Below are 14,908 nucleotides of genomic sequence, written 5' to 3'. Positions count from 1 at the left end.
CTCTTTAATTATCATAAGCCAGTAAGGCAGGCCCTATTATTACATCCATTTTACAGATGAGGAAGTTGAGTTTCAAAAAAAATTCTAACTTGCTTAGGTCAGAAAAGTGGTATATGGGTTTCAAACCCAGGTACCTCTTAATAACTACATCGTTCTAATTCACTTAAATATTTTTTCAAAGAGCATATATACATATGTGTGTAAAATTCAGAAACAAAAATAGGATTAGCAGTGTCATTTATTAAAGCGTTTTAGTAAATGTATTTTCCACTATGTGTTAGGAATTAAAAATTCTAAGAATTATCTTTCCTATTGGCAAACCTGGAAAAAAATATTTTCAGCCCATGTTACATTTAAAAGCTAGTTTCTCCAATGATACTATAGAGCACTGCAAACTGGTGAGTTTAACATTCCTATAGAAAAATGGGCAAAGGATATGAGCAATTCACAGAAAAAGAAATACAAATAGACCTTCAATATACAAAAAAGATGCTAAACCTCCTCCGTTCAGAAATGGACACTCTATAGGAACAAGGACTTTGTTCATTTTTGTAACCTCAGCATCTTGAATAGAATAGGGGCAATTACTCAACCAAATATATTTGTTGAATAACTATATATGTATATTTTTTTAAAAGCAGGGTCAAGAACTGTATGTATGAAGAAAAAATATTATATGCAATAATAATGATTTCATTTGGTGAAAGGAAGGGGCATGGCTAGCTTAAAAAGTGAGAGTTAAAATTTATGAAATATGCCCGATTACATTTCTGAACTTTGAAGCACATGCGTGTATCACCAATTAAAAAATTTTAAAGAGAATCATCTCTACTTGAAATATGCATGTGTAGGCACATACACATATGCAATTTTTACGTATTGTAGAAAAATAACCCAACTGATTAATATCAAGGATTGTGAGACCAAAAGAATTGAAATGAGTGTATGTTGAGTGGAAAAAAAAAAAAGTTGTACAGTATCTTTTATAATTAAAAAAATGAATATGAACATATCTTAACACTGCTTATATTAAAAACTAATTAGGAGACTGTAATGATTACATTTAGGGGGAGGAAGGAAACTAGATTTTTCTAAACATATCTTGTTCTGCATTTTGACTTTGAAATCATGTAAATATTTCACTTAACTCTAAAAAACCTAAGTCAAAAGGGAATCTCGAAAACCTGAAAGCATATGAAACAAATGAACCTACCTGTGTAACAAGTTAGTAGTTTAACCACACAGAAAGTGACCTTCAAACACAATACTGACTGTACATCACAGATGGAATATATTAAAAGGAACTATAAAGAAATCTGAAATTCTTTTCAGCAACCATATTGTTAGTAACAGTATTTCTACATGAGTGTGTGTGTGTGAGAAAGAAACTAACATACTAAAGCAAATAGGTAATTATATATTATATAAATGTCATTGGGAACCATATATTGCAAATAAAATCAAAGGAATTAGAAGGAAAACCCTAGAATCCAAAATTTTAAATGGAAGTATATTGGTATGAATTCATGAAGCACTTTAGCACTTTTCCTTACAATGGGCAGGGGCTCACCTCTCTCCAATGAAAAGGACTGAGAACTACTGGCCAACCCAGTAGTACAGAACATTCTTACTATAGGAATTGTTATAGCTAAGCATTATTTCCCACTAAAATGAAATGTGGCTCCTTAGAGAAAAAGCCAACTCTACAAGACCAGTGCTCTAACCCCTGAGCTATGGAGCGAAGAAAAAGCCAACTCTAAATATGGGGCAGGAAGCATACTAGATAAGCCTGAAACATCTCTTTGTATCAGAAAGCAAAGCAGCGGTCAGAGACAACTGACTTACTGTATTAAAATTATACCTAAAAAAAAAAAAAATTATAATTAACTGGGGTCCTGTCAGAAGGACACAGAGGGGCTCCCTCTGACCAAAGATGGGAAAAATAGCCACAAGAGATTTATGCAACCCAATCCACACTTTCACCTATCACCTCTGGAGGATGGTAGGGAACCAACATATTCTTGAAAACAGATAATGGGAAGTTTTTTCTTTACAAAACGGTTCCACCTAAGTAGAAGGAATGACAGAAATAAAATACAACCATTTTGCAGACCCTAATAAAACGAGGATTTAGACACTGATCAACAGTGGCTGCTAACTGTTGGACAACTTTATATGGATGTGTCAGACTGACAATGCCTGACACCCCAGGAAATCCAATCTCAATGTTATGAAAAGGAAAACCAGAGTGTGCTCCCGATGGACATAACAGCAGGTCCACCTATGAAGCACTTTGTGCCAAACAATTCAAACCTAAATCTGGCTGAGTCTCTACACATAACCATCTGTTTATAGACAATTCAGGAGTAAAAGAATATGTTAAGTGACAGCATGGGAATGCAACAGGCAGTATCCAAATTGTGCGGTTACTCTACAGGACAAATGACCAGGTTTCTTCTGTAAATAACTGGCAAGAAAAAAATGAGGAAGAAGGGAAGAAGTCTAAGATTAAAAGAGATTGAAGATACATATAAACCAAAGGCAGTATGGGGATCTTCTGGATTTGTATTATTAAATGACATTTTAGATCTAATTACTAAGTGGCATTTATGAGACAATCAGGAAAAAATAAATACTGACTGATGATAATTAAAGACGCTGGTTTTTTAAGTATCATACTGGTACTGGTTTTAGAAAATAAGAGTCCCAATGTTTTAAAGATTCAAACTAAAGATTAAAGTATATTTTGGATTTGATATAATTTTTAAGATAATTTCTTAAAGTACAGAAGGTGGGGGGAGTCCGGAGATGAAACAAAGTGGGGCACATGACAGACATCAAAGATAAATGATGGATATGAGGGGTTCATTATATGATTCTACTTGCATATGGGTTTGAAAACTCCAATAGTTTCTAAAATGGGATGTGCCGGAAAATGTATTTTTTTTTTTTTTAAGATTTTATTTATTTGGCGGGGGGGGGGGGGGGGGGGGCGGGAGGAAGAAAACAAAAGGGGGGGGGGGGGGCGGCAGAGGGAGAAGCAGGCTCCCCGCCAAACAAGGAGCCGGATGCGGGACTCAATCCCAGAACCCTGGGATCGTGACCTGAGCTGAAGGCAGATGCCCAACCAACTGAGCCACCCAGGCATCCCCAGAAAACGTATTCTTTACTCTTCTTCATATCCAAGGCAAAAAACACAAATCATTAGCTATTTGTTATTTTGCTCACTCAAGCCTAGCTTTGCAGATTATGGCTGCCCTAGAAAACTACTCTCATCAAAAAAATCACTGATCTAGAACAGATTTGAAAGAGCCCTTAGAGTCAGGTTAAAAGTATATCTCACTATCATTTCCTTACAGAATGCTACTACTGGAAAGATTTAGTTTTTCCAACAATGTTTTAAAGAGCCCCAAGCCCAAAAGAGGTGTTTTAGGGGTCAGGGCAAGGAGGTGGTCCTGTGGGCCTCACCACCTGCTTTTAAAAAAGCAACTCCTCTATCTGCTTTTTAAACTAGGGCTGAAAGAGGAGAATTCTGTGAAAAGATGTCTCAGCTTTCCTAGAGTAATTTCTGGCAATAAGTTTTGGGGAGGTAATTATCATGAGTCTAGACCCCTACTGGTCTTTGCCTTTTCCTTTCTAATATACCCCAAGTGACAGGAATCCCCGAAGGTGTTTTTGTTGGAGAGGTGGGTGTCCCATGTAGTTGGAGTGGCCTGTGGGGCATCCAACCTGCCGATCTGTCCCAGGGGTCTGCTCTCCACGGCCCCACTCCCCCTGCCCCCCATAGCCAGCTGCAGCTCCAGGACTGCCAGGTCCACTTCCCGAGCACTCAGCAGTACCCTGGCCCAAATTCTACTTCTCTTTGGGGGTCAAGCATCCTTCTCTATTACTTCTCCTGGAGTTTCTCGCTCTTCTCCATCTCTAGCGCTCTGCTCTCTCAGGCTGCTGAGAAAGGCTTGTGTCCAGCTTGTTAAAAAGGCAGGCCCCATAGTAGCTCTGTGTGTTTTAGTGATACTATCTTGTAAATTTTCTAATTAAAAAAAAAATTACAGCTCTCTCCTTTCCAGAGTAAATAAGTACTCTGGGACAAAGAGAAGGCTGAGAGTGCAGATTCACTGTGTCCTTGGAACCTCTGGTCCCTCCAGCCGACAGGCCCTACCACAAATCTGGGTAATCCTGGGCAGGCTCTTGCTCTTTCTTCTATGACTCTTGGGTCTTTTGAAAATCAGAGATGTATCTGGACTCCTGCTAATGTGACCCTGATCACTACATGACAATAGGGAGTTACCCCAAACATTTCCTGACAGAGTATTTTCTTCTGTGTAGGGCACCAGAGGACATCTGGGGGTACGGGGGTGGGTGACTTGTTACTAACACTGTGCCCTGACCTAATCAAGTCTAAAAGCAGATAATCTGTCCTGTATCTGCAGGAGATTTCAAAACCAAGATGGTTTTATTCTAGTGATTAGATGTATTCAAAGTTGAATAATTTTTTTTATCACTAACAACATTTTCTCACTTCTCAGTCTTGGAAGTTATTGTCTAAGCTTGTATTCTCAATCTCTTTGAGGGTTTGACTTCAACTTGACAGTATATTCTTTGTATGACTTCTTCTAAATAGAAGACAGCTGTTAATCTGGCAACCTAATAATTCAATTCTAAAAGCAGTCATGAAGGATAAATAAAGGGTAAATGAAGTGATCATCTGGAGTCCTAATCTGCCATTTCAGCAAAATAAACCTTTGTGATTTGTAGCCACATTTACTAAAGAATAAAAGGCTTTATTCAAGTAAATATATCAATATAAATACAAGTACATTAACTAGAATCAGATATAAATTTAGTCCCTATCACATTTCTGTTGTAATAAATTTTTCCCTATTTCAAAATTGCGGATACTTTATATTTCCCTCCAAAAGTTTTTAAGTTTTGCTCTTTCACATTTAAGTGTTTGGTTCATGTGGAATTTATTAACATTTGTGTATATGAAATAAGGATCTGTCTCCTTTTTGGTTTTTTTGGAGGGTGCCCATTAAGTGACTATCTCAGTGCCATGTACCTAACAATCCGTTCTTCCCCTCACTGACCTGCCATGCTAGCTCTACTAGTAAACCAGATTTCCTAGAGAGGTGGGTCTTGGGACCTTTTACTTCCATTCTACAGGTCAGTCTGCCTCCAGGACAATCCTGCACTAAAGATTTACCATCAGTCTTGACATGTGGTAGAACAAACGCCTTCCTTTCCCCCAACCTGGTTCTTGAGCAGTTGTCTTGGCTCTTCAAAGCCCTATGTGCTTAAATATATATTTCAGAATCCATGTTTCAACTTCCAAGGAAAAGGGCATTGAGATTTTAATTAAAATTACATTGAATCTGCAGATCAATTTGGCAAAAACATCTTTATGACAATGTTTTTGCCTTCTCAATAAGTTTTAGGTCTTTCAGTTTTTTTTTTTTTAAAGATTTTATTTATTTGAGAGAGAGAGAGAGAGAGAGAGAGAGAGAGAGAGAGAGACAGCAAGAGAGGGAACACAAGCAGGGGGAGTGGGAGAGGGAGAAGCAGGCTTTCCGCGGAGCAGGGAGCCTGATGCGGGGCTCGATCCCAGGACGCTGGGATCATGACCTGAGCCGAAGGCAGACGCCTAACGGCAGAGCCACCCAGGCGCCCCAGTCAGTTTTAATATTACATTCTTTGCAAAGATTTATTCCTAAGTATGGGACTTTTTAATAGATACTCTCAATATGCACCCTCCCAGTTTTAGCTGCAGTTTGTCTGTTGATAGTACACAGAAATGGAAGAAGTTGATTTTGTATAAAAGCAACCTTGCCAAACTTCCTTACCACCTCTACCAATTTGTCTGTAGATACTTATGGTTCTGTTTATTTCTTTATCTCCTGGGTATGTTAGATCTCTGACTATGGCCTCCGAATAATGCTGAATAGCAAAGATGACAGCAGACATCTTTGTCTTATTCCTGATACTACAATTACTGTGCTTAATATCTCATTAACTAATTTGTTTCTTGTAACTTTTAACTAGATCAGAGAGGTTCTATTTGTGGTTTGCTAAGATATTTATTAACCATGAATGACTTTTTTTAAAAATTTCTTTTTAGAGAGAGAGAGAGAACGAGCAGGGGGAGGGACAGAGAGACAGAGAATCTGACACAGACTCCATGGTGAGCACAGAGCCCAGCATGGGGCTCTGTCTCATGACCTATGAGATCATGACCTGAGCTGAAATCAGGAGTCCAACCCTCAACCAAGTGAGCCACCCAGGCGCCCCTGCTTTTTATCTATTAGGATGATGGCATGTTTTTCTTTTATTTATTAATGCTATTAATACAGTAAATAACATTTACAAAATCATAACATGGATCCAATGTTTCAGTCTAATCTATTCTACATTAGTATCTTTTATACCAAATCCAGAGACATGATGAAATAAATATCCTCATTTTTATCAAACATAACAACTTGGGTCAAACTGCTAATAAGTTAAAAGATTAGAGCTCTGAATACATGTCATAAATTAGTCCAAGAGAAGAGAACTGATCCTTTGGAACACAGCCAAGATGATAAGAAGCCCTGTAAATATAAACCTGACTATAGCATGGTGTAGGCTAATTTTCCACAAAGCAACTCAACCCCCCGCCGCCCCATCCCGTCCCCTGCCTGCTGTCTCCCTCCCTCCCTCCCTCTCACAAGTTAGAGACAAATGAGCACAAACAGGGGAGTGGAAGAGGGAGAGGGACAAACAGACTCTGCGCTGAACAATGGAGCTCAACTCAGGGCTCGATCTCACCACCCTGAGATCACGACCTGAGCCCAAGTCAAGAGTCAAATGCTTAACCGACTGAGCCACCCCGGCGCCTCTGTATCTGCTTTTCTAAAAACATCACCAAAATTCCTACTGATTCAAACTACTCTTCATATCGTCACAATAAATGCCCATTATAAATGCAGATTACTTATAATACGATTGAGGACACAGGCAAGAGGGATTTGATAACATTGAATACTCCACTTACTTTCCTATTCTACAATGAAACTTTTAAATTATTTATAACATATGCTCTGTTTATTTGACTAGAAAGAACTTCATGCAAAAGATGGGCTTAAAAAAAGAAACCATAACAATTACTTTTTAAAATAGGAAACTGTTATGTTTTCCCCATATACCTAATTGCTGACAATTTCCCAAACTGCCTTCTTTTAAATAACTAAAGAATATTTTGTCACATTTACAAGCTTAATAAGTTGCAGCTCACTTATCAAGTTTAACTTTTCTGGTGAGGTCACTACCTAGAGCTGCATTCCTTTGTAGTTTTTCTTAGTGAGCTGCCCTGATTTCACTTTTGAGCAATTCCACCTTAACTTTCTCATCTTACCATTCTGGGTTTGACTAATTAAGACGCAACACAGAATATACAAATATAGTAGAATACATTCTGTCAAGTGCACAGTAACTACGGTTGTGATGAAAGCACACACACCAGGGCTCCCGGGCCCTAAAGAGCAGTAGAGAAATGCCTCTCCCGCCCTAGGCTAGGAGAGTGTCTAAGCACAGTGGCTCTTTCTGCTATTTCAACAATTATTTAAGCTATTTTGTAGGTTTCTCACATCAAAAGATTTCACCTGTGTTCTCACCAGACCATCAGGACTTATGAGTGGTAGGCCTGCCAGGTTTCCTGTTAGGGATTTCATGTCCTACAAAGAACTTCTTAGCCCTGGGCTCCCAAAGGAGCTGACAGAAACTGCGGAAGGCAATCGGGAAAGACACTCAGTGCTTGCCACATAATCTGCACACAGTATACTTGGTCGGTAAGTGCTTTTAGAGGACACCCTCTGGTTTTAATTAGTTCGTTACCTGTAACTCACTGATGTTTTCAAAATAAGCATACACTAAGACCATTTTGTTAGCAAGGGGCAAATACACATAAATCAGAAGTGATATGTACATTTTTTTCCTGGAAGAACAATAATTGAGACCAACTGGGACCAGAATCGTGGCGCAGAAGTGGAGTGAGAGTTACACAACCTACAAGTATTAAACAAACAAAAACTATCTTGTAGAAATTAACCGTTAATAAGTTCTTACCCACAAAGTGCTTTTTACAATCACACCAGGATCTATCCTTAACCTGTAATTTGGTCAACTATTTTACGAATAGCAGCATGCACTCGTGCCACACTGTGCGTGCACACTCGTGCGGAGACCGGGAGCTCTGGGGTCTGCTGGGTCTCAGGAATTTGGGACAATCTCTAGGATGAAATCATCGAGGGAATAAAAAGATACTAATGTTATTAGACAGTGTAAAATGGATCTGTTCAACAAACTGGAGCTTAATAAAAGTCTTTGTTTAAATGTAACTAAACTGTATCAACAGGCAGGCAATATTACCATCCACTCTTAATAAAACCAACAAGATCAAATGACCAGAAACTAAAATAGCACGGGGAAGCAGAGTCATAAAAGATGTATGATGAAAAGAGGAGCCCAGCATCAACTGCAAAAGCCAGTTCTGGAGAATCTAGCTAAATTGTCAACTAAAGGATTTATGTTCCCCAAAACCATGGCTGCTAACACCAAGCTATATGCTTTGTTCCTACAAGTACAGATGATGTTCTTCTCTTAAATGCACAAAGTACTTAAGCTAAATCCTTTCTCTGAGGTGGTAACAGCAATATAAACACAGAGCGGGCGGGGGGGGGGGGGAACAAAGAGAAGGCACGCTTTTCTTCATGAACCAGAAGTATTTCATAAGAAAAGTCAGCAGCAGTAACCGTTTCAAGGCCATCCTACCTGTGTTTTTTGATGCCGTTGGAGAGAGCATCCCCACCACCACAGTCTTGTCCTGCTGACATTCTTTGTTTTCTACTGCTCAAGGGCTCTCCTTCCTCTTCCGAGGAGCACGCAGTCACAGCTTCCAGTCGACTCAGGGAACGCTCAGACTCGGACTCTGGCAGAGCAAGTTCACAGTCAATGAACCGAACTTGGGTGCGAGGCTGCAGTCACAATGGATAGCTCCCTTAACGCATTAGGCTTTGAAAGGTAAGCAGCCTACTTTGTCCTTCAACAATCCATCCGTTAACCACCTCCTCGGGGATTTCAGAGAACCTGCACCCAATAAGGCTAAAGTGGATTTATGAAACAGATATAGGCTTATATAAACTTACAGTTAAACGATTTTACACATTACAAGAGATTTCCAAAGATTACCCAATTCTTTAAGAAATCATATATATTCATCCCCAAATTTCTATTTTTACGTTCCCTCTCGAAGCATCGTAAGCATAACTTACCAACAAAGCATTCATTTTCTAAAATTCACACATAAGGGAAAAAGCTATAGTGGCTGTACTTGTGGGAAGTTTAAATTACATCTGATACTGTAGACACACAAAAGCGAAGGTAATTTAAAAATACTTCAAGAAATACTTCTTCTGGTATGACATTATTTAAATCCTCAAGAGCTAAAGCTCAAAGTGTCCATATAAAATCCAATTATCAGGCAGGCATTTTTAGGATAGAAATACCACACTCCTAATTGGCTATGTATTCTGGGTAGAGCCATCTGCCTGTTTGGGAATACTAAGACAACTTATTTTTATACAACACATTATAGTTTTCAGGCATGATCACATTTTTCGTCTCTTTTTAGCACTTCCAGGGTGCCTTGGTGACAGCAAGGCAGGACTATGGGGTTAACCAGTGTGCTGATGGTCTCATGGTTTGTGAGTTAGGTGAACCAGGATTTGAACCCAGGTCCTTCTGACTCATTTAATTAATGCTCTATATATTTCAGCTCAATGCAGCAATCTCCCAAAAACTCTAAATTGTACCCACATTTCTATTAAAATATAAATTCAAGGTAACTTCTAACTCCCCTTCTTAAGCAAAGGACTATACACTCAACTGTCCTCAGCTCTAGGCAAGCACTCTTACACACATTCAAGCAAACTTCCTTAAACGAAATTTATTGACCATCTGCTTATATTATAGCTAACCTGGTCAGGAAATCAAATTGTTTTAGTACTTTCTTTTCCCTCTGCAACATTCTATAACTTAGCCAACATCAAAGAACCTTACTTTTATCACATGAGGTTGATTACATATCTTCCTTGACTTACAATGGGGTTACGTCCCAATCAACTCATCAACCAGTTTAAAATATTAAGTCAAAAATGCATTTCAAACACCCAACCTACCCAACATCACAGCCTAGCCTACCTTAAATGTGCTCAGTCATTTACATTAGCTGACAAATGGGCAAAATCAGCTGACACAAAACCTATTTTATAATAAAGTGTGGAATATCTCATGTAATTTACTGAATGCTATACTGAAAAACAGAACGGTTGTCTGGGTAGAGAATGCTTGCCAGCCGATGAGTTGTTCACCCTCGCAACTGCGTGGCTGACTGAGAGCCACAGCTCACTGCCCTTGCCTAGCGCTAGCTCTGGAAAAGATCCAAATTCAAAATTCGAAGTATGGTTTTTACTGAATGCATATCGCTCTCACATCACCATAAAGTTGGAAAGAAAATCCTAAGATTAATCACTGCAAGTCAGGGAACACCACAGTAACAACTGTTGGACAAATACAATTGTAGGTTGGACAACACATCTTGAGCTCTGAACTCTGGACCCTCTGAATGGTGTTAAGTTACTTGGAGAAAGTCTTTCAATGCCAGTGAAGTTATTTTTATTTTCTGTAAATATAATTTTACAGAAATTATAAAATTTCTAAAAATATGGAATTTCTAAAAATATACCTTTGTTCATACACCTTATAACAAAGAAACAAATATTTTAAAAATAAATTTAAAGAGACTTATTTTTCATTGTCAATTTTAGCAGGCAGTCACAATCTTTTATTGAAAAAAATTAAAGAAAACCTGAATAGCCAATAACAAAGGACAGCTGCCCATTAGATGAAATTAGTTGTTAAAACTGCATTTACAAAAACAACTTAATAAAACCGAAAAATGCTTTTAACAAAATGCTAAGACAAAAATAATCAGGATACCATTTTGCAACTCTAAAATACAGAGCAAGAAAAGTAACTTTACTCTTTTTTAAAGAGAAACCAGGCTGGTTCAGAAGTACATACAGATGAGAACACTAAAACAACAAAAGTCTGTCTAGGGCACCGTGAAGTAAGGGGATCGGTCAATTTTCTGGGCTAAGTAGATGGGTATCAGGAAGGACTACGTGGGAGAGGTGGTACCTCAGGTAAATCTTCACAAAAAGAAGGTGGAGGGAAGAGCGTCTTTCAGTGGAAGCTGGCTGAGCAAATCCTGTATCAAAGATGACAACAGTGGTCTTGAGTTGGGGGTGGATTTTTCACATCTACATTTTCAAATTTGTTTCATATGAAAAAAATTAAGAATTTGAAGAGTCAAACAAAATAGTTTTGTCTGTATTCGTTAGTATTATTTAAGACGCATCAGTACTTTATAATTTAGATGTCATGAAAACCAAAAAGCACTGAAGCAAAAAACCTCAGGCATTTATTGAACAGCACTATGCACAGGACAATGTGCTTGCTATTCAAGAGCTACAAATCCTAAGACATACGTTCACCCAAAAAGAAAATTAACAAAAAGCAGATATACAGTAAACACCAAACAAGAAGTAAGGCAGTTAAGAGCTTCTATGAAGCAAAGAGACTTTTTCCAAAACAAGACTTGAGCTTGGTGAACGTTAGCTGAAGACCTACTACCTCCATCCATACTACTGAACGCCAAGCTTACCCCCAGAGCTACACCATCAGATGGCAGGACAGACCCTGGTCCTCCATGCCTGGTGGTACAACTTGACCTCCCCGCCCCGCCCCCTCCTCGTCTGCCTTTCTTCTACCCACTTTCTCCCAGTTGTTCTACCTCTCCCCTCCCCCAATCCTTCTTCCCAACCACCTTCCCTCTCTGATAGGAACAGACTATGCCCACCCTTCCCCTGAAGGGCTCTAACAAAGGTCACAAATTACCTGAATATTGCAAAGTCCAATGGTCATTTTCCAATTCTTAAAGACTCACTGACTCATCCACAGTATCTGACTCTGCTTCATTCATTCCTCCCCTTCCCTTAACAAGAGCAGGCACTGTGGAGTCAAAGAACAGTAAGATCTGGTCCCCGCCCAGGGTCTAGCAGAGGTGTACTGTTTTGTGAACACCTGAGTTCAGTAAATTTTTCTAGGTACAATAAAAGAAGTCTGAATGGGGACAGTAGGCCACATAGAGGGATCAGCAGTTTTACAGAGCAAAGGACAAGGCGTCTAGAAAGGACTGTGTGAAGCTATCTAAGATAGATAAAAAGCAAGGCAGGCAGTGGGACAACAAGAATTTAAAATAAAGCAAGGAGGTAGCATCCCAAGCATGCCAGGAGGTTCTGTATACCTGCTAGGTGCCAATCACAGATTTGTCTCTGAGTATTCCAACTTCAAAGGTAGAGCAGGAAACATGATCAATAACATGATTTACGGTGCTCTTGAGATAGAAACTAACCAGCTGCTTAAGAACAAAAGCTCATCAGCAGAAAGATATCTAATATATACAGTGTGAAATAGTCTGGACTTTTTGGCAAAAGGAGGTCATTCTTAATAGACTCTGCCTTCATAGCATTAGTCACACTAATCTGTCTTCAGTAGAGCATCACTGCATATGGAGATCCACAGCTCTAGATATATTTAAATTCAAACATGTTTAGCTATAAATACCTAAAAGGTCATAGCCACTGTGGAGGTTACTGAACAAGGTAAAGCCTGCCCACAGAAGTAATTTTCAAATCTCCCTGTACCAATATATCAGTGAGGGATCTAAGCACTTCTGAGATCTTAAATCTCAATCTTAAAACTTCAGGTTTTTCAGTTTTGCCCAGACATATAAATACCAAATAAACCAGACCTTATCTATCATCCAATGTTAATGGGCAATATAGTAATGTCTTGGGGGAAAGCATAAAGCACTTGGAGAGAGTGCTTAAATGCCTGCACTGTGGTGGTTACAGAGCTCTCTTATAATAGTGTAAGGCCACGATACACGCGCTTTTAAAAAGAAACACACAAGGCAGGAGACAGGGAGTCAGTCTTTACTGTGTATGGAGTTGGGAGTTTCAGTTTCAGTCTGGGATGATGAAAGAACTCTGGAGATAGGAGGCGGTCATGGTGGCACAACAATGTGAACGTACTCAATGCCACCGAACTTAAAAATGGCAAGTTTGATGTTGTGTATACACTGCCACAATAAAACAAAAATGAAACAAAACCATAACAAATAAACACATAAAAACCTGCCAAGCCAAAGATCTATCCTGCTGGATGCATGAAATCTATTCTGGTCCTGTTATCTCTCACATCAATGCCACTGAAAAACAAAACCACACAGAAGCAAGACAGCTTGATTTTTCTACAGATAAATGCAGCAAAAGATATGTATCTGAGCGATACACGTAGCTAGATTTCAGGCAGAGTTAGCCCTTCACCATTCTATTTCCTATGGCATTTTCCCTTACAAACATGTGTGTTTCTATAATAAGTAAAGTTGCCCCAAATTTTCAGGATTCTTCATCACCCTCTGAGAAACCGGGTAAGGGAATTTATGCAACCGCCCTATGTTATTTACTGAACTTCTGATGGGCAACTAGGGAAACTGGTATAACGTCAAGTAATGATGAGAAAGGGAAAACCTCCTGTGGCCTTATTTGTGGCTCTGTTTATTCCCCACCTCGTCACGAAAGGACGGTGGCTTAATTGATAATTACATTTTACAGAAAAACTGTCAGAATAATACTTTGAAGACAAAGACTATATTTTACAACATAAATTCCTTAGCCTAGGCAGACAAGCATTTAAAGTAGAAACTCTGCCTGATTATTTTCTCAAGGAAAACAGCAATATTAATAGAAAGTCTGTATTAATGTGGCAAATCTCTGAAGGCCTAGATCTTGAAAATTCTGTCCGCATTAGGACTGAATTATTTTGAACACAATCTCCTTTCACTTTACAATCTCTTCTTTCTCATCCAAATAGCATGGAAACCATTGTCTGTGACTGGGTTAATGTGACTTTAAAACATTCATCACATTTTATACATTAAATATGTACAGCTTTTTGTATGTCAATCATACCTCGATAAAGTAGTTTTTTAAAAACTTCAGAATTAAGAGGATCATTAGCTCTACCCTACTTTTTCGAGTTTTTCCTCCTATTAAAGGGCTGAAAGAAGAGGTCATGAAGTTTACAATGTAAACATGCCAGCAATTCTTACGTTATCCTGATCAATTGTTTTTTTTATATGACCTTTGAAAACAAGTTTGAGAACAAATAGTACAAAGGAGCAAGATGTGGAAGAACTGTGGATAAGGTCCAAATAACCTTTCCCCTGTTACTTAAGGTAACAGGAAATGGTCAGGAGATACACATATTCAATTTAATACTTTTATTGTTGGCTTCCCACATACTGGACACATTCTAAAAATGTCCAAAGTAACCCAAGGTAACCCAAACTTAAAATACCCATGCCAAATTTTAATTTCACTTTAAGGTACAATTGTGTAAATTCAAAAATAATATAGTAAATATAAAGAACACAAAGAAATAAATAAAAAGCAACCACATTTAAAATAAATTATAAACTGAAAGTCAGAATGAGTCCAGAAAGGGCTGCCAAGAGGCTACTACAATAATTTACTAAGGAAGTGACAAAAGCTTGAAACAGAACCTTGGCAGCAAACTTCAAGAGTGAGAGACATTCTAGACATATCCTCCCTGAATGATGTCGAAGGTCAAAATCAGTCAAATGGTACAGTGTTGCTTATGACAGAGTTTCTTAAAAATATTGGCTTGTCCCCAAGCAACTAAATCTGCTCCTGTTTTCCACAACTTGCAAAATCTGTACATGTAATTG

The 14,908-nt window shown here is 38.6% G+C and overlaps 1 protein-coding gene across 13 annotated transcripts in view; it reads right to left on the bottom strand.

The window, feature by feature from the left end:
* The window catches only part of OSBPL1A (oxysterol binding protein like 1A), a 231,462-nt gene that overhangs the window by 60,721 nt on the left and 155,833 nt on the right, over nt 1-14,908 (bottom strand). For 12 of the 13 annotated variants that reach the window (XM_025886552.2, XM_073898394.1, XM_073898392.1 and 9 more), the window contains one exon: nt 8,806-8,962. The exons of the other annotated variant lie outside the window; for it this stretch is intronic. In XM_025886552.2, coding sequence (XP_025742337.1) covers nt 8,806-8,962 — 157 coding nt within the window. The remainder of the gene's footprint in view (nt 1-8,805; nt 8,963-14,908) is intronic. 13 annotated transcript variants of the gene reach the window in all.

The sequence above is a fragment of the Callorhinus ursinus genome, unplaced genomic scaffold (genome assembly GCF_003265705.2).
Source record: "Callorhinus ursinus isolate GAN/ISIS: 27379988/994484 unplaced genomic scaffold, GSC_fseal_2.0 scaffold11, whole genome shotgun sequence".
Lineage (NCBI taxonomy): Eukaryota > Metazoa > Chordata > Mammalia > Carnivora > Otariidae > Callorhinus > Callorhinus ursinus.
The sequence above is the reverse complement of the archived record's forward strand: the minus strand, read 5'-3'. Positions and strand labels throughout refer to the sequence as shown.